Source organism: Temnothorax longispinosus, unplaced genomic scaffold (assembly GCF_030848805.1).
Source record: "Temnothorax longispinosus isolate EJ_2023e unplaced genomic scaffold, Tlon_JGU_v1 HiC_scaffold_22, whole genome shotgun sequence".
NCBI lineage: Eukaryota > Metazoa > Arthropoda > Insecta > Hymenoptera > Formicidae > Temnothorax > Temnothorax longispinosus.
In genome coordinates, this window is record NW_027270036.1 from 301,912 (window position 1) to 325,728 (window position 23,817).

Below are 23,817 nucleotides of genomic sequence, written 5' to 3' on the forward strand. Positions count from 1 at the left end.
AGTTGATATATGAAAAGTAAATATTTATGTGTATTTTTTATATACCAACTATTCTCTGCTTTAACAAATTATTTCTGTTACAAATATTAAGCGTTTAAGTTAACGAAACATAAATAATTTGTTAAAGCAGAGAATAGTTGGTATATGAAAAGTACACATAAATATTTACTTTTCATATATCAACTATTCTCTGCTTTAACAAATTATTTATGTTACAGATATTAAGTGTTGAAGTTAACGAAACAGAAATAAAATTGTTAAAGCAGAGAATAGTTGGTATATGAAAAGTTCATATTAATGATTTTCGTTAAAGCAGGGCACACACACGTGTGTATGCCCTGCTTTAACGAAAATCACAACTTCTATAAAGCAGGGCATACACCAGCATACACACGTCTAAAAATTTAATAGATTGTTCTATTATTACGTCTAAGTATCTGTGTAAAATTTCAGCACAATTCTCTTACTGGTTTAAAAGTTATTTAATTTTTTTGTTTGCATTAATTTTTATCATATCTTGGGATTGGCTTCACCAATCTTATTCGGACTAGTCGCAATCGAAAGCTTGTATCGACATTATATTTAAAAAATGTCGTTAGATTTTTTATTACGGCTTTAGTTTCTGAGATATTTTAATCAAAAGTTTGTTGACGTATGAAATTTCTTCTTATTCTTATAATTTGATGAGGAAGTAGCATTACAAATTAAATCAAATTTTGTACATATGCTAATGAAACTATGATAAATATTCGTACAAAAGTTCATTTGGATCCACTTACTCGTTTAAAAGTTATTTACCTAAAACTGTAGCAAAATGTGGTCAGTACGCTGCATAACCCATTTTAGTCTATGAGACTTGGCAACATCGCAGTGAGGCAGTACAGATCGATGTATTGAAAGTGTAAAACACTTCGAGTCAATATCGAAATTTTATCGAAATTTTTTACGATATTCAACATTTTTCGGCATTTTGATTCCGCGTTTGAAAGGTGACAGGCAGTAATGCCAACGTAGAAAATAATGCAATGTTGTCATATTTAAAGCTGGCATTAAATGGTATATTTTAGGTTTACATTTTGTTTTAAAATTATTAATTAAATATATATAACTTATTACGTTTATATTAAATATATATTTAAATTATTCGATACCTATAGTAACCGAAAATCGTCTTATAAATTATTCGTTTTTTTGTTTTTTGCAATTGATTTCAGGGCATTTAAAAGACCAAAAGTTTCTGTCGTTGATTACGAAAAATATTAATTATAAATATTCCCTTTCTTGAAGACGTTAAAAATCATGTTATTTTACGATAGTTGAACTTCTTATGTAATATAAATTTATTTATTTTATATTTCAAACGATATAAACCTAAGAAATCTGCAGTTTTCAAATTTTAATCACTTTTTGCTGGTATTGTACAACCCAAACATCCTTAACGAAAATCACAACTTCTATAAAGCAGGGCATACACACGTGTGTATGTGCCCTGCTTTAACGAAAATCATTAAACAGTTACATCGTGCAGAATAACCAAGCATCTCGATTCAAGCAGTTAGGTCTCACGCTGGGAGTTTCATTAGTTTAATTATGCGTGGGAAGCACACACACAACGGGGGGGTGCGAGGGGGGGCCTTCGGCCCCCCCTCCCCCGCACCCACCCCGCCGGTAGGCTGCGTGGACCTCGCTTTACAACATAAAGTACATGCTAAGTTGTAAAGCGAAATTATAAAGCACATGCATGGAGGGGTGCAAGGGGGCTTACATGCGTGAGCGCACGTGAACAGAAAGGCTTTTCTCCCTTGCACCCTCCCCCATGCATGTACTTTATAATTTCGTTTTACAACTTAGCATTGTACTTCCCGAGTAGAAATTTCAGTTACTGTCTTAACAGGTCCAGATCAGGTGTGCCATAATACATAATCTGGCCCTGGTAAAGTCACCTGACATGGTCCTGACAAGATGTGTAACGCATTGCATGTTCAGGACCGGATTTCATTTACCTAATAAGGACCATGTCAGGCGAATTAATGAAAACCCTTATATTCACCCGACATAAAAAAATGTGTTTATTTTGAAATTTTATTACTATTTTTTAACTAAATTTGTTTCTTAGATGCAGTCTATGATTATAAATATTTTCTGTATTTGAAAAAAACACCTAATACCTTGGTGGGATTCGAACTCGGGACCTCTGGATCGTGAGCCAACTGCCTTACGTGGTAGACTACTTCTTAATTTAATGTACGTGTTATATATAGTCTACATATCATAACCAGCGCAAATATATAATTTTTCAAAAATTATCTTAAGAAACAAATTTAATTTAAAAAGAGTAATAAAATTTTGAATTGGCTATATGATATAATATTATATTAATATTATATGATGAAAGAAGACGAATTGTACTTCCTACAATAATAATATTAGTCAAATAAAAAAGGCCTTCAATGTTTTATTATAGATATTATATTAATAATATCAGATTAATTATAATTATTAATTAATTTTGATATGACCTTTGAAAATTTGTGTATTAAGGGATACTCAATAAGGTCCTGACTATTGCCTTATCAGGCTTGCCTGGTTATATATAACCAGGCATGCTTGATATGGCACCAGTCAGGACCTGATCTGGCATGCCGTAGTCAGGCATGCCTCATTCATATCTGATCAGGGCCGTACATGACAACAGGCACGCCTGAATAAATTTCTACTCGGGTTTATGTTGTAAAGCGAGGTCCACGCAGCCTACCGGCGGGGTGGGTGCGGGGGAGGGAAGGGCCGAAGGCCCCCCCCTCGCACCCCCCCCGTTGTGTGTGTGTGTGTGTGCTTCCCACGCATAATTAAACTAATGAAACTCCCAGCGTGAGACTTAACTGCTTGAATCGAGATGCTTGGTTATTCTGCACGATTGATTCATTTAAAATTGGCGCAGTTTTACATGCGCGTGCGACCACTGAGCATGCGCGTGTGGCCGCAGGGCATGGTCGTAGTCGCTGCATCTCGTCGGTATGACAGGAATCATAACTTGATTTCTGTCAACTTTAACCGTTAATATCTCGCTTCGCGGGGCAGAGCGACACTTTTTTCTGCCAGATTCGGTCGTTTCGTGCAAAAACGCGTCGATTAAGCCCAAGTTGAACGAAATCGGTGAGGAGCAGGCCACTATTCTTCAGATTTACCCAGTTAAATATTTTTAAAGCGCGTCATCTAACCTATGTAACTGTTTAAAGCGCGTCACTAACCTACATAGGTTAGATGACGCGCTTTAAAAATATTTAACTGTTTAAAGCGCGTCACTAACCTACATCTCGCTTCGCGCGCGGGGCAGAGCGACACTTTTTTCTGCCAGATTCGGTCGTTTTGTGCAAAAACGCGTCGATTAAGCCTAAGTTCAACGAAATCGGTGAGAAGGCCACTATTCTGCACATTTACCAAATAATTTATTAATTTGTCTGTTATAAATTATGTTTAAACACAAAATATAAAATATTTTAGTGCATAAACTCATTGTAAGTAAGAAAGTTGAAATTATAGACAGACTGCCATTCTTTTTAGAAAGATATTTTAATATGTTAATCACATTTCCCACTTGTCTGTGGGCATTATGCATAATGACCGGTCAGTTTGATTAATTTGAACATTTTTGCTTTTATTATTCAAATGTCCCAAAAGAAGCGGGCATTATGCATAATGCCCGGCCATTATGCATAATGACCGGATTAATCAAATTGCCCGTAACATATCTATAATCGAACTTGCACAACATCGCTTCGTCGAGTGTTTGACATAGATATTGAAAAGTAGTATACGTGAAAATCGCAGGTCGCAGTCGGTGGAAGTCTACATCGCTGTATCAGACAAACGTCTGTCTAATCCGTTTGAAAGTCGGTGCGACGGTGAATCCTTGCTTGAAACTGAGTTAAGTTGATAGAGGACTTTTACCGCCGGGAGAAATATATTTAGAGATCACGTGAGTGCGTCCGTGGCATCTGCAAACGTGTTTTGACGAATCAATTATCATTTTTCGATTTCCTGATTTAGACAGCGCAATGGGTTCACCGGTTCGACGATGGAAGGTTTTGGTGGACCTTGTGGTGTCCCAGTCCGGCATCAAGTTGCTTGAGGATAACAAGTAAGTCTGAATAAATTTGGAATATTTAAGAAAATTATACAGATTACTCGTCGTTTACTATTGTTGATATAGCTGCGAGGTCACTACTCTAGAGAATTATAATGCAGATGTATATCGACAAAAAATATTGGCAGCTCTTCGTGGGCAGGGCTTCGATGTTGTATTCCTCGCTCCATGTTCCTCCAGCCATGTTAAAGTTGACAAGGAGTTTCTCGATGCCGCCGGTGGTGATCCATTTTCTCGATAGGACATCTTCATTTCCTGTCTTGAGCGATTCCATGATTACGCAGCTGTCCAAATTTTCTCAAGCAGAACTCGTTTCAACGTTTGTTTAAATATTTAAAAAAATACGCTCTTGAAACTTAATTGATGTGTTTTCTATACAAATGCCTATTATATCTTGAATAAAGCGCCAAGAAGTGCAAGAAAAAAAGAGTATTTAAAATTGTTTAATGTTAAAATTAATAAAATCGGCTTGGAACGGTGCGATTTTATTTCAAGACTTTCAAGCACAGGATGAAAAAAGTTTAAAATAATTTTAAAAAATTTAAAAACAAAAACTTATATACAAAAATAACCAAAAACAGGTTTAAAAAATTTAAATAATAAAAACAAAGTCTTAAAAATTAATTGGTACATAAGACAGGTTTATTTGGTAATAAAAATGTAATACACATATAATAATAAGTATAATAATTGTAACAGCTTGGTGTAAAGTAGACAGAGCATATGCGAACTACAAAAATTAATTTCAATAAAGTATTAAAAATATATGCCTCAATATTATAATTTATATAGATTCAAAATAGCGTACCGTTTTTTAATCCATTTTAACGCAGTTTCTTCATCCTTTGGATAAGAGAAAAAATTGAATATTTTTCTTTTTTGCATTCTCGCTTCTATTTTTGCATCCACTTACACTACACATAGGCATTTAAAAAAAAAAAAATTAAGGGTCAACAGGAGTAACACTACCGACCTCTGTCGGGTTGCTTAGCTGCGAGTCCGTATTTTGTTTATTATAAATTTTTTAAGAGCCAAAATGGAAAATCTGGCTCTGTACTAGCTTGCGGCTGATCTTACTGATTAAAACGAGCATAAGTTTAATGAGATTCGTTAATTAATTTGGCTAAAATTTGGGATAACCTTTTCTAAGCAGCTTTTTCAGGCTTGCTTAGAGCTGCAAAGCTGCTTAGGAACGGTTATCCCAAATTTTAGCCAAATTAATTAACGAATCTCATTAAACTTATGCTCGTTTTAATCAGTAAGATCAGCCGCTGGCTGGTACAGAGCCGGATTTTCCATTTTGGCTCTTAAAAAATTTATAATAAATAAAATACGGACTCGCAGCTAAGCAACCCGACAGAGGTCGGTAGTGTTACTCCTGTCGACCCTTAAGCCGAAACACGTTTACTTCTGACGTATGTATATTATGATGTATATACATAAAGTATATCTATATATATTCAATATGGCGCTTGCTTGGCCGTCGCCATGTCTGCGCAGAACATGCTCAATTTCGACCCCTCTAACGAGCACACCTTGTTTTCTTTCCACCAGTGTTGCCAACTTGGTGGTTTTACCTCGGACAACTTCAACGTATCGAACTTTCATTAATTGGAATCGATTGGTGGTCGTTTGGTGGTCTTTGGTAGTCTAGTCCGATCGTTTGGTGGTTAGTCGTTTTCCTGTAAAATAAAAATGAAATTTCCGGTGTGAAGTTAGCCGGACAATTTTTATTTTTCAACCAATTCAACTTTTTTATAACTCATTCGACGCGGAATCGTTTGGTGGTCGCGAATATCATCGGTAAAACGTTTGGTGGTCAACCGTTTTCCCAGAAAATAAAAAAAATCGTATGCGCATAATGCTGGACATATCACCACTGTGCCATTAGCCGGAAAAATTGTATTTATCACCCAAATTGACTTTGATAGAGCTCAATCGACGTGGAATCGTTTGGTGGTCACGAATATCGTCATTAAAACGTTTGGTGGTCAATGGTTTTCCTAAGAAATAGAAAAAACCGTACTCTCACGCCATTGGTCGTATGACTCCGTGACGTTAGCTCGGTAATTTGATGGATAAACATTATTTATCAATCAAATTGACTTTCATACGGCTCAATCGACGCGGAATCGTTTGGTGGTCACGAATATCGTAATTAAAACGTATGGTGGTCAATGATGGTTTTCCTAAGAAATAGAAAAAACCGTACTCTCACGCCATTGGTCGCATGACTCCGTGACGTTAGCTCGGTAATTTGATGAATAAACATTATTTATCAATCAAATTGACTTTCATACGGCTCAATCGACGCGGAATCGTTTGGTGGTCACGAATATAATCAGTAAAACGTTTGGTGGTCAACTGTTTTCCCAGAAAAAAGGAAAAACCGTATGCTCACGCCATTAGTCGTATGACTCTGTGTTATTAGTCAGAAAAATTGTATTTGTCACCCAAATTGACTTTGATAGGGCTCAATCGACGCGGAATCGTTTGGTGGTCACGAATATTGTCATTAAAACGTTTGGTGGTCAATCGTTTTCCTAAGAAATAGATAAAACCGTACTCTCACGCCATTGGTCGTATGACTCTGTGACGTTAGCTCGGTAATTTGATGGATAAACATTATTTATCAATCAAATTGACTTTCATACGGCTCAATCGACGCGGAATCGTTTGGTGGTCACGAATATCGTCATAAAACGTTTGGTGGTCAATTGTTTTCCTAAGAAATAGATAAACCGTACTCTCACGCCATTGGTCGTATGATCGACTTCGTGACGTTAGCTCGGTAATTTGATGGATAAACTTATTTATCAATCAAATTGACTTTCATACGGCTCAATCGACGCGGAATCGTTTGGTGTCACGAATAATCAGTAAAACGTTTGGTGGTCAACCGTTTTCCCAGAAAAAAGGAAAAACCGTATGCTCACGCCATTGGTCGTATGACTCTGTGCTATTAGTCAGAAAAATTGTTTTACCGGAGCTTGATTTTAGTAGAAAATTTGGTGATTTTAGGTAATTTGGTGTTTTTAGCGGGAATTTTGGTGATTTTAAGATAATTTGGTATTTTTTTTCGGGAATTTTGGTATTTAATGTAGTTTGATATTTTAGATAAATTTTATAATTTTATGATAACAGTGTAAGAACCAATCACGTATTCACGTTCGACTGCTACTGAGAATGGTTTGCACTCTGCAGTCAGTTCAGGTGTAGAGAATGGTTGCTAGGTCGCTACGTGTGGCTAGTGGCTAGTGCAGAGTGCAGGCTACTCGTCACTCGCCACTCGCTACGGATACGTGTGTGGATACGTGAGACTTGAGAGGGAGAACAGTGTTTGCCGATTGGCCATTTCGAATTGCATTTATCGCGCAATTTCATCGTGGATGCGATCTCGTCGCATATGATAATTTTCTCCTTACATTTCGCCGTTTTTCGCGACACGTTGAACCTGAAAGCGTCCATCGATTTGCGTGGCACGGCCCGAGCTCGTGTGGAGAAAAAAAGGTAAGGAGAAAATTCTTCGTGATTTATTGTAAACGTAATGAAATTCTGAGGTAATAAGTTGCAGGACTTGTAAAGTAGATCTCTATAAAGGGAAAATTGTTATGTAACAGAACTGATTAAAGAAATTTTGCTGATAAGCAGTTTAAATCATACAGCAGAAATTAATTCCTTTCTGTTTTTGCTATGATTAAAATTTTGCTGCTTTGCTGATGCGGCTTCATTGTTTTTATTGATTTATATGGTCGGAAATCGCGTGAAATCCTGATCGAGGAAAACAAGGTACAGCGTATTGACTCACCTGTGACAGTACCCTGGTAACCATTCCTTTGCAATTCTGCTGTAAAACTGCACGAAAAGTAGCTTCTTACAGCAGACTACTGCAATAGTACAGTAAGTACTCGTTCAATCACAGATATTATGCACTTTTGTCGCAATTTTGGACTGTTTTCTTGCGCACTTCTTCGGGACGCATCTGAACTAGCAAACTGGTTACCAGGGTAACTATCTCTATTTCTTGTACACAGATTCGAGTATTACTTCCTTTTCTTAAGATGAGCAAAGACCCAAAAAACAAGCGGTATACTCAAAAATTCAGAAAAGTTTGGCTAACGGACATACAATTGAAAGAATGGATCGTTCAGGTATGTACGACGAGCTCGTCAGCTGCCGAAGGGTCAATAGCACTGTTTCTCTGCGTGCATAGCGCAATTGCTTCGTGCGATCATTTAGGTGAAATATGCATTCTTCATTTCAAGGACAGTCAGGCAATAAAAAGGATGAAGATTCATAAAACAAAATGTAGTAAAATAATAAAAAATGTACTTGGCCCTTACTTCAACAACGAGTTGCTCAGCGATATTGGGAACAGAAAATACAGTCTACTATTAGATGAGTCAAACGACGTATCCGTGAATAAACTGTTGGGTATTGTCATAATATACTACAGTGATAAACAGGGAAAAACGATCTCGAGTTTTCTAGCACTGACCAAGCTGGAAACATGTAATGCCGAAGGTATCGTCAACGCTCTAAAAAAAACTCGAGGAGATGAAATTGGATTTACAAAATTTGTTAGCTATTGGAACTGACAATGCTTCAGTTATGGTCGGAATAAATAACGGTGTTTATGCAAAACTGAAAGCCGTAGTTCCGTCGCTGATTTTGATCAGGTGTCTTTGCCATTCGTTGCAGCTCGCCGTGTCACATGCCATGATTGATACTCTTCCGCGAAATCTCGAGTTTTTAATTCACGAGACCTATAATTGGTTTTCAAAATCCTCTATGCGTCAAATAAAATACACTCAGCTTTATGAGACGATAAACTGTGGTGAACGCCCTTTGCAAATATTACAGGTTTCTGACACGAGATGGCTGTCTATAGAAGCAGCTGTAGATAGAACGTTGCATCAGTGGCTCGAGTTAAAAACTCATTTCAATATGACGAGACTGTCAGAGAAATGCTATACTGCGGAAATTCTATACAAGATGTATTGCGACGAAACAAACTTGTTGTACTTGTTGTTTTTAAAGCCGATTTTATCTGAGATACAAGTTGTGAACAAGGCATTTCAAAGCGAAAAAAATGATCACTTGAAGCTTCTGAAAGATCTCAACATCGTCGTGCAAGAAATTTCAAAAAAACTCGTGTTGCCATCGTGTAAAGTAGATCCTTTGTTGAGTTCCATCGATGATTATCTTGATCCCAAGCCATACTTAGGATATTCATTCGAGAAAAAAATTGAGCAGCTCAGGAAGGACGGAAAGATCAACGCTTGTGACGAGCAAGGGATCCGCGAACGATGCAAATCATTTTTACTGAACCTTTTCAAGCAGCTCAAACAACGATTGCCCGAGAACGTAGCTATTCTTAAAAAGATATCACTGCTGTCAGTGGATAATGTATTGAAGGCAGTTAAAGAACCAATACAATCATTAGTCGAATACATGAATGGTTCAAAAGATATCGATGCTATCGAACTGCAACTCTCAAAAATCAATTTGATTGACTGGACAAACAAAACCGATACCATTAAATTTTGGGATGAAGTGAATAAATACAGGGACGCATCCGGAAATAATCCGTTCGCTAAATTGGCCGCTTTTGCTCTATCGATGCTCATTCTGCCGTATTCGAACGCACAAGTTGAGCGGGTATTTAGCCAATTAAATCTGGTGAAAAATAAAGTACGGAATAAAATGTCTATCAAAATGACGAATGCAATTTTAACGATTCGTTTCGGACTGAAAAGAAACGGCAAATGCTGCTACAATTACGTTCTGCCACCAGAAGTTTTACGTCAAATTGGTTCCAAAGAAGCCTACACAAAAAAAGCAGCCGAGTCAAGCTCGCAAGTAACTGACAAGAATGATGATGATATCAATTTTTGTTTCAATGAATGTGATCAGTTTTAAAACTTTATTTATAAGACATGGTCGAAAATTAGCGCGAGTCGTGAATCTTCTTTGTACATACAATCTCATTTTCGGGATATTTGCCGCTTACTTAATCTAATTATATTCATCGAATGTATCGTTTCGATTCTGATTCTATGTCAACTTCGCTATTATTTTACGTAATTTTAAGATACATGAATTGATGTTATGTGTTATAATTATAGCACGTATTTGAAACAGTTTATTTTATCAGAGTTTGTCATAAACTTTATTTTGGTTTATTTGATCAGAGATCATAAATAATGTTGAGTTTCTTTATTTTATAAGAAATGTAATGAGACTAATTATATAATAAAACAAGTAATTTCAAGTTTATTTGAGTTTGTTTGCATTTATGTTTGAGTTGAGATTACCATTTTTCTGCAAGAGATTCTGTACTGAGATGTAAGCGATTTAAATTAGATGCCGATAGATATTATATTTCAGTAATGTTCCAACATATTATACGTGCAGTGGTTTTTGGTGGAAAAGCATGCATTATTAGTGGTTTTTGGTGGAAAAAGCATGCACCATTAGTGGTTTCTGGCGGGAAAGAACGCAGAGAAGTTTAGCGGTTTTTAGCGGAATTTCACGAAGCCCTCTAGTGGGATAATGTCGATCCGAGTTGGCAACACTGCTTTCCACCATGACACCCTGTATGTATACACACATACGAGATACCAGATACCACATGGTATTTCCGAGGAAATGATTCAATAAACAAACTTGTATTAGGCAGTGTATTACTGTTTATCACACTATTTATTATATTTTTATTTAATTTTGTAAAAATTAAACCTGTATAAACAAATTTAACCTTTAACTACCGGCCAAATATGACATGTGAGCAATAGAGCAGACCTGGGGCCCGATTCTGTAACTCGTTATGCTGTCGTTATGTGTTTATAACGACAGTTGCGCAGGTATACTATATAAGAAAAAAGCTGCGCAACTGTCGTTATGAGCACATAACGACGCATAACGAGTTACAGAATCGCACTGCTGGGGCCGTATTCTGTTCCGCTAAAATCCGCTTACCGACAATCGTCGGTGTCGTTGCGCAGCTTTTACACGATATGAAAAACCTGCGCAACGACATTTATCGAACCGACAGTTGTCGGTAGGCAGGAACGGAATACGGGCCCAGCGTGCGCGATAACATCGTGCACGACGCGCGATATCCAATGAGCGTGCAGCGATGAATAGAAAAGCTATACGTTCTGTCGAAGCCCATAGAGACAACTAGAATCTCACTAAAATTCCCCATGTGGATGCATGTCATTGGTTAATCAATTTCCTCTGTAACTCAGTCGATAGCCAATAAGAGAACATATAAATGTAATATAGCGTTTTTTCGCTTTTTTATTAACACAACGATTAATGATAATTATACGCTATAAACCTTGCTTGATCAATAAGAAACTTATATACGGAAGCACATATCAAAGTATGTTGTAGCAGAGAGAAACCTGAGAGCGGCCATCCGGCTTCGGGGGACGTCTGTCCTAATCTGCCCTCTGAGAAAGTGGACGTCAACTACGGCGTTACGCTCGGTTAACGATCAGAGAGAGTTCGGGTAATGATACATGGGTTCGTATCCATGCTATGGTTCGTGTCCGAACTCCGAACTACTCAGATGGAGGGGATATGCTGGTCGCGCAAGCCCCTCCTTTGTCTGTGTACACTAGGCAGTAGGCACTCGGCAAGCTTCGAGCGGGGAGAGAAGGGCAGACATACGATCTGCTGTCTCTCTTGAGCTGTGACGTTGCCGCTTTGCACGGGCCGGCTATACCACGATGTCACGCATTTCGGGTATCGCGTCTCGTGTCTCGCCGAGTGCCGAGTCTCGAGTTGACAAATCGACGATACGCTATACCCGCTATACGTTACACACATTTGCTTGTATATTTACAAATTTTAACTTTTATATTTATAACCAAATAAATAAATTAAAAAAAGATATATATATATATGTATATATATATATATGTTAGAAACGGGCAATAAGAATCGTGAAGAGATTGTGTATGTGAACATTGTTGATGTAAGTGGCAATTCGGTAGAATGCTCACAGATGGCGTCAGTGTTACAGTTCCCTAGTTATCTTTAACGTTATGTGTTTCGCGAGCGCTGCGACGACCACGTTGCGCCCCAGCGCCGGAAAAAGGCACGGACCGACGATACTGCGCAAGCGTGAGTGTGTCGGGACGGGCGTGAAGCCCGCCGAACAAGCAATCGTCTTCTGGCTAGCGAGGCGTACAGTCGCGTTCTTTACATCGGCTTCGTATATTATATTCGTATAATTGCTACGCGATTGAAATCCGCCAGACTATTGAGTCTGAGACAGAAAGAACGAGGACGTCTACGTAATATCAGATGAGGCATTGCAGCCCCGCTCAGCGACGATTGAAAGTACCCCGCTCGATACGACTGAAGGAAGGACGAACTTAGCCATTGCGACGTGGCCTCGCTGAAAAGGAACGAAGCGGCCATCTTGGACATTGCGACGTGGCATCGTTAAAAAGGAACGAAGCGGCCATCTTATCCATTGGAGAAGGTCCTTACGGTTTTGGTCGATGACCATCATTACAATTTATCACCGGCGGATGCATTCAGGTAAAATATCGAACTCGTGTAAATCAGAGATCACATACGAGATTGATCGGCAACTCTCAAGCGGATTATGATGAACGCAAGGTCATCATAAAATGCGATCGTCTGATTACAAAGTTCGAGAAAGCACGGAGCGATGGATATTGTCCTCGCATAAAGCACGGAGCGGTGGATATCGTCCTCGCATAAAGCACGGAGCGGTGGATATCGTCCTCGCATAAAGCACGGAGCGATGGATATTGTCCTCGCATAAAGCACGGAGCGATGGATATCGTCCTCGCATAAAACACGGGGCGACGGATTGTATCCTCGCGTAAAGGATACGTAGCTAACTAAATATTCCGGAATTAATTATCTATCTGAGCTCAGTAGAACTTAAAGTCATTTTGAATGGTTGCAATCTTCGAATAAAGTCATTGATTCTCGATGTGTAGTAATTGAACTTGCATTATCGATGCACACGTGATTCGGATATTCACGCATAGTCTGTATTATCTTGCATTATCGATGCACACGTGATTCGGATATTCACGCATAGTCTGTATTATCTTGCATTATCGATGCACACGTGATTCGGATATTCACGCATAGTCTGTATTATCTTAACGAATATTGCGATTCAACCCGTGGCTATTTGCCAGCTATTAAAGGCCGGTTTTCACATGCAATGATTGGTGGCGCCAAGCCGCGCCAGTCGACTAACGCCAGTAAAAATGCAAGTGTAAACACTTGATACAAACTGGCGCTAGTAATGTGGCGTTTACTGGCGGCTATTGGCCAAAGCATATAACCTCAAATTCTGAGGTTATATGCTTGCTGTCATTTACTGTGTGTTTAATAAATGTTAAATATTTTTCATATTATACGCCAATTATTGTGTAAATACTTGTGAGTTTGCTAGTCGGTTCTGGCGCCAATGAATGCCAGTCAGTTGGCGCCACTAATCATTGCGTGTGAAAACCGGGCTTGACGTTTACGAAACACCGTATTACATACGAAAAGTTAATTATCATTTAATTGAGTTCGCTCTTCACTTATCGAATTGTTTACCATACTCACTGGAAGTATCTTTGGATAACTCGATTTACTGCGGAAGTTACTGTATCAATTAATAGAAAGAAAGTGCATTATATTGAAGTTACAGAATCTCACATAATATTTATATAAACCTAAACATTTTCTAGATTGCTTTACTTTCCATATGTTTATTTGCTTACTTGTTAAGTGAGAGAGAGATATATACATCTAACGAATATTTTCGACGAATTGCTAGTTGACACAGTACTTCAACTTATTTATGCTTTGTATATTCTTGCTATATTTATGTAATGTGTTTTGAATAATATGTTTAACTTGTATAATCCTTTCTTCAAACAGATTTAAGTAATGAAATCACTTGTCTGTTTTCTCTGATCGAGATACAAATAATGGAAATCTGAGTTCTTACAATCATTTATGATGAGAGATTAACTTCTTGTAGTGACACATGAGAAAGGATTATGCATTGATAATTCAACATTATCTTATTTTGTATTTATGCTATGTGTTCTCTGTATAACATTTATTACGATATATTCATTGATTATAACATAACAGCCATGGAAATACACAATCTCTTTACCGACGTAACAACAAAAAAAGTGTCGTTCCCTATTCTGTAAATCTTGAGCTCAGGCTCCTGCGCGAGCTTGTACGTTTTAAACAATATATTTAAATAAATATATATAAAGATTTCAAATATAATTAATTAAATAAATATTTATAAACATAAAAACTAAAATTCGTAAATGTAATGTATAGAAATCACCGTTCTATGCTTTTCTATCTAAAAAAGTCTTACATTAAAAACCTTTACTTTAGCCTAATAAATTTTAAATTTAATATTTAAATGCATACCAATAATTATATTATTAACTATATTGAGAAAAAAATGGTAGTTTATAATGTTTCTTGCACTCTTATTAAGTTTATTTTACCTATGCATGTTCAAGCGGCCAAATTACGAGCAACAACAGAAGGATAATTGGATAAAAATATAAACATTTTCTTAAATAAACAATACACATGGGTAACAGTGAGTTCTATTATAATTCTCGTATAGTTCTGAACGTGTTCTAATGTTTTCTAAAGAGTTCTGACGATAAGCATTATTTATTTATATTTTAAATAATTTTTATCGCCCAAGAAAGACGCATTTACGGGTATATGGGTGAGACGCTGTAGAAAATCTCGGAGTTCTGGCTTATATAAAATATTTTTCGTACAGTTCGAAGCATACTAAAACAATTTCTAACGAGTTCCGGGCATTGGCAATGTTGTATAATTTTTAAATAAATTAATAACCAATAAAAGTTGATCGCCAGTGATGAAATAATTAGGTATAGTTAAACGGCCTGACTGGCAAGTTTTAATTAAGCATAACACAACGACGCTTCGACCACTATTTTGGGTCACACGACGGTCTCATTTATATATATATATATATATATAATTTTTCCAAACAAACTGCGCGCCGATTATTTGTCAGACTTAAAACACAGTAATTGTTAGAATTAAAAACCCTTCCCTTCCGGAATTAAATCAACTCGATTTAATTATCTAAATACTGTAAAGAAAATTTATTGCGAAAAATATTACCTCAGCCAGGGTTCGAACCTGGAACCTCTCTCATTCCGTGTAGGGCGTCGTAATATTTATCGCAATAGCCGGTTAATAATAGTTTGAAACGTCTTTCTCAGGCGACGTGAAATGATCTTCGTATACTCGCCTTCGGCTCGTGCGTCCACTCCGCACTCGTGTCCAATTCTCATCCCGCACGTGTTACACACCCTATTTTATATTACAAAGTGCGTGGAAAGTGGCCCATTATTGTGCGCGCGTCATCTGTGCGACGGATGGCCGATTCCATACACGAGTCAAAACAGTGCGGTAATGTTTACATTACCGCACAGTTTCGAAGAAACAGTGCGGTAATGTTACATTACCGCACTGTTTTGACTCGTGTATGGAATTGGCTATTTGTCGCACAGATGGCGCGCGCGTAATGGGCCACTTTCCACGCACGTGTGATATAAAAATTGTAGGCGCACCGCGCCCTGTCCTCGCCCGACGGAGGATCGGTCGGGCGGCATCCGGCGGGTGGTGGCCGGGGACGATGCCTTAGCGTAAGGGGCGCATCGTTACAATTTAAAAATTATACAACGTAGCTAGTGTTTGCTAAAGTTAATAAACATATATATACAACGTAGCTAGTGGCGGGAACTCTTTAGAAAATGCTTTAGTATGCTCAGAACTATACGAAAAATATTTTATATAAGCCAAAACTCCGAGATTTCGCACAACGTCTAATCTTCTTCTGTCATGATTACTTTTCGGTTAATATTAATTTTTTTTAATATAACACAAAGATTCTAACGCTCTGAACTCTTTAGAAAATGTTTCAATATGCTCAAAACTACTCAAAAAATATTTTACATAAACCGGAACTTCGAGATTTCAACTGGCGTTTAAACTCGGTATACTCGTTGCATTGTAATTTTTTTTTAGTACCTTATAATTAATTTTTTTGCTTTTATATGGCAGAACTCTTTATAGAACTGTTATAGAACTATAGATCTTGCAAAATCTGATGAGATACAGTAGTGGAACTTGTGTAGGACAAAGTGAGACGCTGCGTGAACCTATATAGTGTCTCAGTTTGTACTGACGCGTTTTTTTGCTTTAATGGCCAGAACTATTTGTTTAAACTATCAAGAACTCTAGAACTATTGAAAAGGAAGCCAGAAAGAGAATGTAAAGAATTATTAACGGAGATATTCTAATTTAAAAGATCTTTAAAATATATATTTTTCATGAATGTTTTATAAGGAAACGAAGAAAGTAAATAACGTTAAACTTTGCATGTTTTCTTCACTTTATTTTAAAAATTTATTTTTATTTTTTAAGTAACAAAAATGCTCTTTTTTCTGTTATATCCTGGTCACTATAAATGACAGACGATGTAAATAATTCTAGCTGTTTTAGGTATCTGAAACGCAAAAAGCTAAAATTTTCTTATTCTGCAGGAGAAGTGTGGCTATCGTCTGAACTAGAACTAAATCAATATTTCCATTCTGAGCGGCTTTTTTATTAAAATAATTATAACTTTTTTAAAAATTTTATTAGTATTTTATTAAAAGAAAATGTTTATTCTAGTTCAGACGATAGCCATATCACTTATTTTGAATAAGAAAATTTTTGGTTTTTACGTTTCTGATACCTAGAACAGCTAGAATCATTTACTTCGTTTCTTATACTTACGTTTTTTAATGATCAAGATATAACATAAAAGTAACAAAAAAGAAGAATATTTTTCTTACTTAAAAAATAAAAATAGATTTTTAAAGTAAGATTAAAAGAACATGCAAAGTTTAACGTTATTTGCTTTCTTCGTTCCCCTATAAAAAATTCCTGAAAAATATCTATTTTTAAAGACCTTCTCCGGCTCCAGTCATACTCAACTTGTATTCATGCTTAAAAAGAAAAATTTATTTTACTAAAGTTAATTTACTAAATATTACATATAACAACTAAAAAATAAGAAGTTAACTTCAAATCGCGTACTTTACAAGTATTTCTCAAAAACGAGTACCGCAAGGGTATTGAAACTTATCGCATATTATTAATTTCTATTTTTATATAAAGCATCATATACTAGTCTTTCAAAAACATTTAGAAAAAGCTTTTTTTACAATTTATTAAAATGTCTGTTTCACAATACCTTGGAATAGGAATTTCGTGTTAAAAGTTAAAACTTTGAAGCTCAGTATCTCGATTTTTAATACCGCAAGAGGTACTAAAATTTATACTACACATAAAGCACACCTATAAATTAATGTATATTCACAGTTTCAAGAAAATCTAGAGAAAATCGATTTTTCGGAGAACGTCCTTAAGATCTTTCAAACCAGAATACGCTCTTGTAATTTATTATTTGTCATTAACATGTTTTATTATTAATCACATACATATAAGTGTGAGAAAGCATATGGTACAATTAATTTCAATATTCAAATTATTGTAATAATAAAGAAATCAATTATTTACATTTTCTTCTGTGTGTGTACGTGTGATGTTATTGACAATAGTTTTTTTGCACGTTTACATTTCTTTTGCAGATTTTTTACACGCTTAATTTTCACAAGTGTGATGTCAAATACAGACAAGATTTTTGTTTATCTGCTATAAGCGTTATTTTGAATGTAAGATTTTAATAATTGTTAGAGCCTTTTATTGCTTTTTTCTTTGAACAGTCGACGCAAATACACAGTGCCACTATACTGCGTCTGATCTACAGTTATTGGCTCTATTTAATGTTGCTGATATACGCTGATCTCTATTTTTAAAAAACGATTTGTAAGAGAAAAAAGCAATAAAAGGCTCTAACAATGGGGCTTTTCTCGCTCGCTAGCTTCTGTTTTTCCTGCCTCGTTCGTCACGCTCGTTCCTTTTTCACTTTCGCTATCATACACAGATATCGCACAGATCGCGCGGAGTATCGCTGAGTAGCGCCGATACGAGCGGTAGATTAAGAAATATAAGTATAACTCTTACAATTTCGGCCAATCCTGACTTACAGTCCGTCCTCGGACAATTAATTATTATAATCATACAGCAACATAAAATAAATAAACTATAAGTATAACTCTTACAATTTCGGCCAATCCTGACTTACAGTCCGTCCTCGGACAATTAATTATTATAACTGATTGCTTACTTATTATTTAACTTAATATTGAACAATTAACGTATTAGTGATATGTTGGACTGGGCAGTTATATTTAACCATGGTCGCATGTTAGAGGCCTCCCATACTCCACAATAGGGTTTGTTAGTATTTTGGAATCCAGTTTTGTCAGCCACCAGATACCTATCATTTCGCAACTCTTTGGCAATCACATACGGTCCTTTAAATTTAGGAATTAGTTTTTTTGGCAGCCCCTGGATTTGAATCAAAATTACGTATCATTACTAAGTCTCCCTCATGATAATGATGAGCTTTTTTTCGCTTCTTATTAAATTGTTCTGCGCTTTTTTGCTGATTTGCGACTATATTTTGTGATGCTTTAGCTCTAATTTCGTCTAGATTCCTATTACTATCTTTTACATCTTCTAAATAATTAGCAACTTCGTCTTTCAAATTTCCACGTTGATTGACACCAAAAAGGAGTTTGCTAGGGACTTCACCAGTACTCTTATTGAAACTGTTATTGATTGCAAATTCGGCGTCTGACAGAACTTGATACCAATTCTTATATTTATCCGGTTTAATGAGCTTCGCTATCATTGGAGTGAGTATACGGTTTATGCGTTCGACTTGTCCGTTGGCTTGCGGCGAGCCGGTAGCTACAAGTGTATGCCGAATACCGTGATCAACTATAAAATCGTGGAATTCCTGGGAAGTAAATGCACTTCCACGATCTGAAATGATTATTTTAGGTATGCTATAATGTCTGAAATAATCGATGAGATTACGAATAACTTCTGCGCTAGAAGTAGTTTTAGTGGCATACAATCTAACATATTTGGTAAACGCATCTATCACTAAGAATACATATCGCTTCGATGGATGTTTATTATCTATTGGCCCTAGATGGTCTATGTGCAAAGTATCGAAAGGAATGTTTCCCTTTGGAATAGAATGGAGTAAACCCTCTTTTCGTCCACTATTAGGAGAAAATGCTATACATTTTAAGCAATTCTTTATGTGATCTTCGACCTTATACTTCAAGTTAGGGAACCAATAGTTGCGCATGATATTATTTACAGTTTTTTCTACTCCTAAGTGTCCCATTTCGTCATGGTACTTGTACAAAATATTCTTTTCCATCGACGTTGGCACATAAAATAGCAATCCTGAATGTTTTTTTCTATAAATCAAAACCATTTCGCATTTCATAATAAGAGTCCTCTTTTTTCTCTAATTTGTCACGTAAATTCCGTATAACTTCATCTTCACCCTGACATATTGAAAGGTTAAATTCTAACGGGTTGTCTTCAATAACCAAAATATTGTTTACTCTACTGAGGGCATCCACATGCTGCATTCGTGCTCCTATCCTATGCTCGACTTCGTAATCGAAATTCTGGAGTTCCAGTGCCCATCGTGCTATGCGTGGATTAATATCTTTTTTATTTAATGTAAGTCTAAGTGAATCACAGTCAGTAACAATCTTAAATTTGATTCCCTGCAAATAAACTCTGAATCTACGTAGAGCGTAAATTATTGCCAACGTCTCCAATTCGAAACTGTGATAGCGACTTTCTACCTCGGAAGTTCGTTTAGAGAAGTAGAATACCGGATGAAATTTTAAATCTGATTTACGTTGCATAAGGATTGCACCGAATCCTAAGGAGCTCGCGTCACAATGTAATTCGGTGATGTCATTAGGATTGTATATAGCTAATAACGGAGAAGAAATGAGTTTAGATTTTATAGTTTCAAAAGCTTCTAATTCCTTATTACCGAATCTGAAGGGAGTATTAGCCCTAAGTAGATCATTAGAGGTTTAGCAGTAACTGCAAATCCTTCAATAAACTTTTGAAAATAAGAGCTTAATCCGAGAAAGCTATGCACGTCTTTTGTGTTTCGGGGTATGGGAAAGTCTTCAACCGCTGATATGCCACTCAAGGTAGGCTGTATTCCTTCTCCAGAGACAGTATACCCTAAGTAGTCTATTTTAGTGGCAAGAAATTCACATTTGTCTAATCTTAGTTCCAATTTATTACGCACTAATAATTGAAAAACTCGTTTCAAGATCGCTAAGTGATGCTCCAACGTCTCTGACATTATCAATATATCATCTAAGTATATCGCTACATCTCCAGAGTCTATTAATTCTTTGAATATTTCGTAAATAAATCGTTGAAATCTGGGCGGCCCGACTTTCAATCCGAAGGGCATTTTTAAATATTCGTAATGTCCTAATGCAATAACAAAAGCGGTATATTTAATTGATTCGGGCGCCATAGTAATGTGAAAAAATCCGTTCCTTAAATCTAGCCGGCTAAAATATTTCTTATTATTTAAGAGCATAAGTTGATCTTCGATCAATGGTAAGGGGTGATTATCCCTGGCTAAAATCTTATTTAGAAAACGGTAATCAACACACATACGAGGCTCGCCATTTTTCTTTTTCACCATAATAATTCCCGAAGCGTATTCGGACTCACTGGGTCGGATTACATTTTTAGCCCTCAAATCGTCCAACATTACACGTAATTGCTCTTTCTCTGCGTACGACATACGTCTAGGCTGAAAATGGAAAGGTTGTGGATTATTTAGATTTAACTTAAGTTCGCTTTTAGTTTCGGTTGTTTCTGGTCGTAACGGTTCCACATAATGCGTAAGATATAATCTTCTTAACTCTGTCTTAATTTCATTAGGTACGTCAGGATTTATTTTTAAGGAATCTATGTCTTTAGTAGTCGAAGTTTCAACATCTATATTCATAATTGCATCTACTGTTTCTTTTTCTTCCTCTACATTTCTATCGGATAAAACTAACTGGAATAACTTAAGAACATCGTGACCCAGAACAACGCATGATGTCATCGTATCGTTAGGCACAACTAATAACGTAACGTTCTCTTTGGTATGACCATTTAGCGTAACATTAGCGACTATAGATCCCTTAACAATAAGTTGTGATTGATTAATTCCACAAAATTTATTAAATAAGTGATTGTCTCTTTGAATATTAAAGTGTTTTACGAACTGTTCCTTTATAAAACTAATGGGACTTCCGGTGTCTAACAAAGTACGTAGCGAATAATTATAATTATTACTTTCAAAGCTTATCTGATATTCGACATTCTTTTGAAAATCAGTCTCCTCTGCGACGCTGTCGACGTTGACCACTTCTTTCTCCTCCTCTTTCTTAGGGCAATCTCTCGCTGCATGTCCCATTGTTCCGCATTTGAAGCAGGATCCACGTTCGCGTTTGGGCTGCTTACACTCGGCGGCTATGTGGCCGGTTCTGCTGCAGTTATAACATCGGATAGTTGTTGAACTCTTATCTTCCTCGTTCGCTCTATTCTCCTTGACTCGAAGACTTTTGTCATTGGTCATCTTTGCTCCCTGCCTGACATTCGTATCGGTGCGTAAGGTGATTTTCTTAAAAGACTGCATCAACTCTGCCATAGACGAGAAATTTTGCATCCGTGCTTGATTCTGCAACTGACGATCAGGAATGCCGTCTATAACATAATCCATAATCTCATCTGCTGCTAAAGGTATTCGATTCGCTTTAATGATTTTGTCATGATAGTAGTCATGGAAACTTTCGCTGGGCTGCCACATGCGTGCCTCGAATTGTTTACGCAAATCGATTTTATTTGGTCGACAATCGAACATCGCTTTCATTTCTTTTAGAAAGTCATCAAGCGTCATTTGTAGCAATTCAGGTTTGGAATGCAGCCAATTTTGTACTTTGCCTTTAAGTCGAGATCCGAGTAAAATCTTTGCGGTATTATCATCGAGTTCATAAGTCTCACACAGAAATCGTAGCTGCCTTTCCCATTGCTCGAAGTTAGAATCAATACCCGTAAATTCGCCTAGCAGCTCGCCAATTGCTTTAATATTGATCTGCGATTTAGCATTGCGTTCAGAATCATGTGAACGGGGAGACGCGTTTCTCAAAAGCTCATTTTCACGCCTCATAAGATCTAATTCTCGCTCCATCAATAGTTTTTCACGTCGCATAAATTCGTCGCATAAGTTCCTGAGCATAATCGAGTCTTCCCGTTTCGGCCGGTAGTACTGACCTTTGGTCCTCCGCATTTCCGGTTACCTGGGACGTCGTAAATGTCCTCGCTAATTCCTGATTATCCTGCGCCATTTCATCGTCTTCGTCCATCCACGTTCCTTCCGGATCTGCCTGCATTATCCTGCCTATCAACTCAGATTTATTTCCGCTCGTACTCAAGCCTAACCGCTTAAATTTCTGCTTCAGAGTATTAACCGAAAAATCCAGCGGACTCTTCCTTGTTTCGTTGTCCGCCATAATCAATTCTCGATGTCGGATATCGTTGCTTTAAGATCTGGATCTTTATCCCACTTCTGAAATTGTTAGAGCCTTTTATTGCTTTTTTCTCTTACAAATCGTTTTTTACCATGTCTGGCTTTTCTCGCTCGCTAGCTTCTGTTTTTCCTGCCTCGTTCGTCACGCTCGTTCCTTTTTCACTTTTGCTATCATACACAGATATCGCACAGATCGCGCGGAGTATCGCTGAGTAGCGCCGATACGAGCGGTAGATTAAGAAATATAAGTATAACTCTTACATAATCAAATGTTTTTAATAATCAAACATTTTCAAACTACAAGCAAGGGACAAGCAATATCATCTACAGCATGTATCCTTAAAATACTACGATCTTTTCTAGCAGCACTAGCCACTAGCGTATAATTTGTCCGCCGACATTACGAATTTCTTCTGCAGCAACACATAAAATGTTGAACAGTTTTCTTGAACGATTGTAACAACGTCTGCATGCCCTTGCATCATTAACCCTCCGAGGCCACACCTCTTTTTTAATACGCCCCGGCCACACGCGTGTGAATATGGAAATTTAATTTATCTTTCTAAACATCGTGAATATTATCAATAAAACAGACATATTTTACATATAATCTATATATATTTGTAATGTATTTTTACGTTGTAAATTTTTTATCACACAAACGTCTTTCTGTTGATTATTATCGTCTTTTAAAAAATAATATTTATCATATTTAGAAAGACAAATTGCATTTTCATACTCACAGGCGCATTAAATGCATTAAAAAAATTTAAAATATATTTTAAAAATTAAGATAAGTTTCTCTCTCTATATATAAACTTTTTCTTCCAAGTCTGTCAAAATTTCTTGAAAGAAGAACATTTGAGACAGTATTTTCTTTAAAGAAGAATAAACATTTTTTAATAAGATTATTATTTTGGAATGAGAATGTGAGCATTACCTTAACGAATTAATAATGCAAGGACATACAGACGTTATTACAACCATTCAAGAAAACTGTTCAACATTTTATGTGTTGCAGCAGAAGAAATTCGTAATGTCGGCGGACAAATTATAC

General features: G+C 36.6%; 1 protein-coding gene across 1 annotated transcript; it reads right to left on the reverse strand.

Moving 5' to 3' along the window:
• Window positions 1-18,653: 18,653 nt before the first annotated feature.
• On the reverse strand, window positions 18,654-22,743 carry LOC139823930 (uncharacterized). The gene is made up of 7 exons (XM_071796402.1): window positions 22,505-22,743; window positions 20,855-22,461; window positions 20,404-20,662; window positions 19,973-20,209; window positions 19,727-19,885; window positions 19,427-19,608; window positions 18,654-19,159 (listed from the first exon to the last, which is right to left on the reverse strand). The coding sequence occupies exons 1-7, from the start codon at window positions 22,741-22,743 to the stop codon at window positions 18,654-18,656; spliced, it is 3,189 nt and encodes a 1,062-aa protein (XP_071652503.1).
• Between the last annotated feature and the right edge of the window lie 1,074 nt (window positions 22,744-23,817).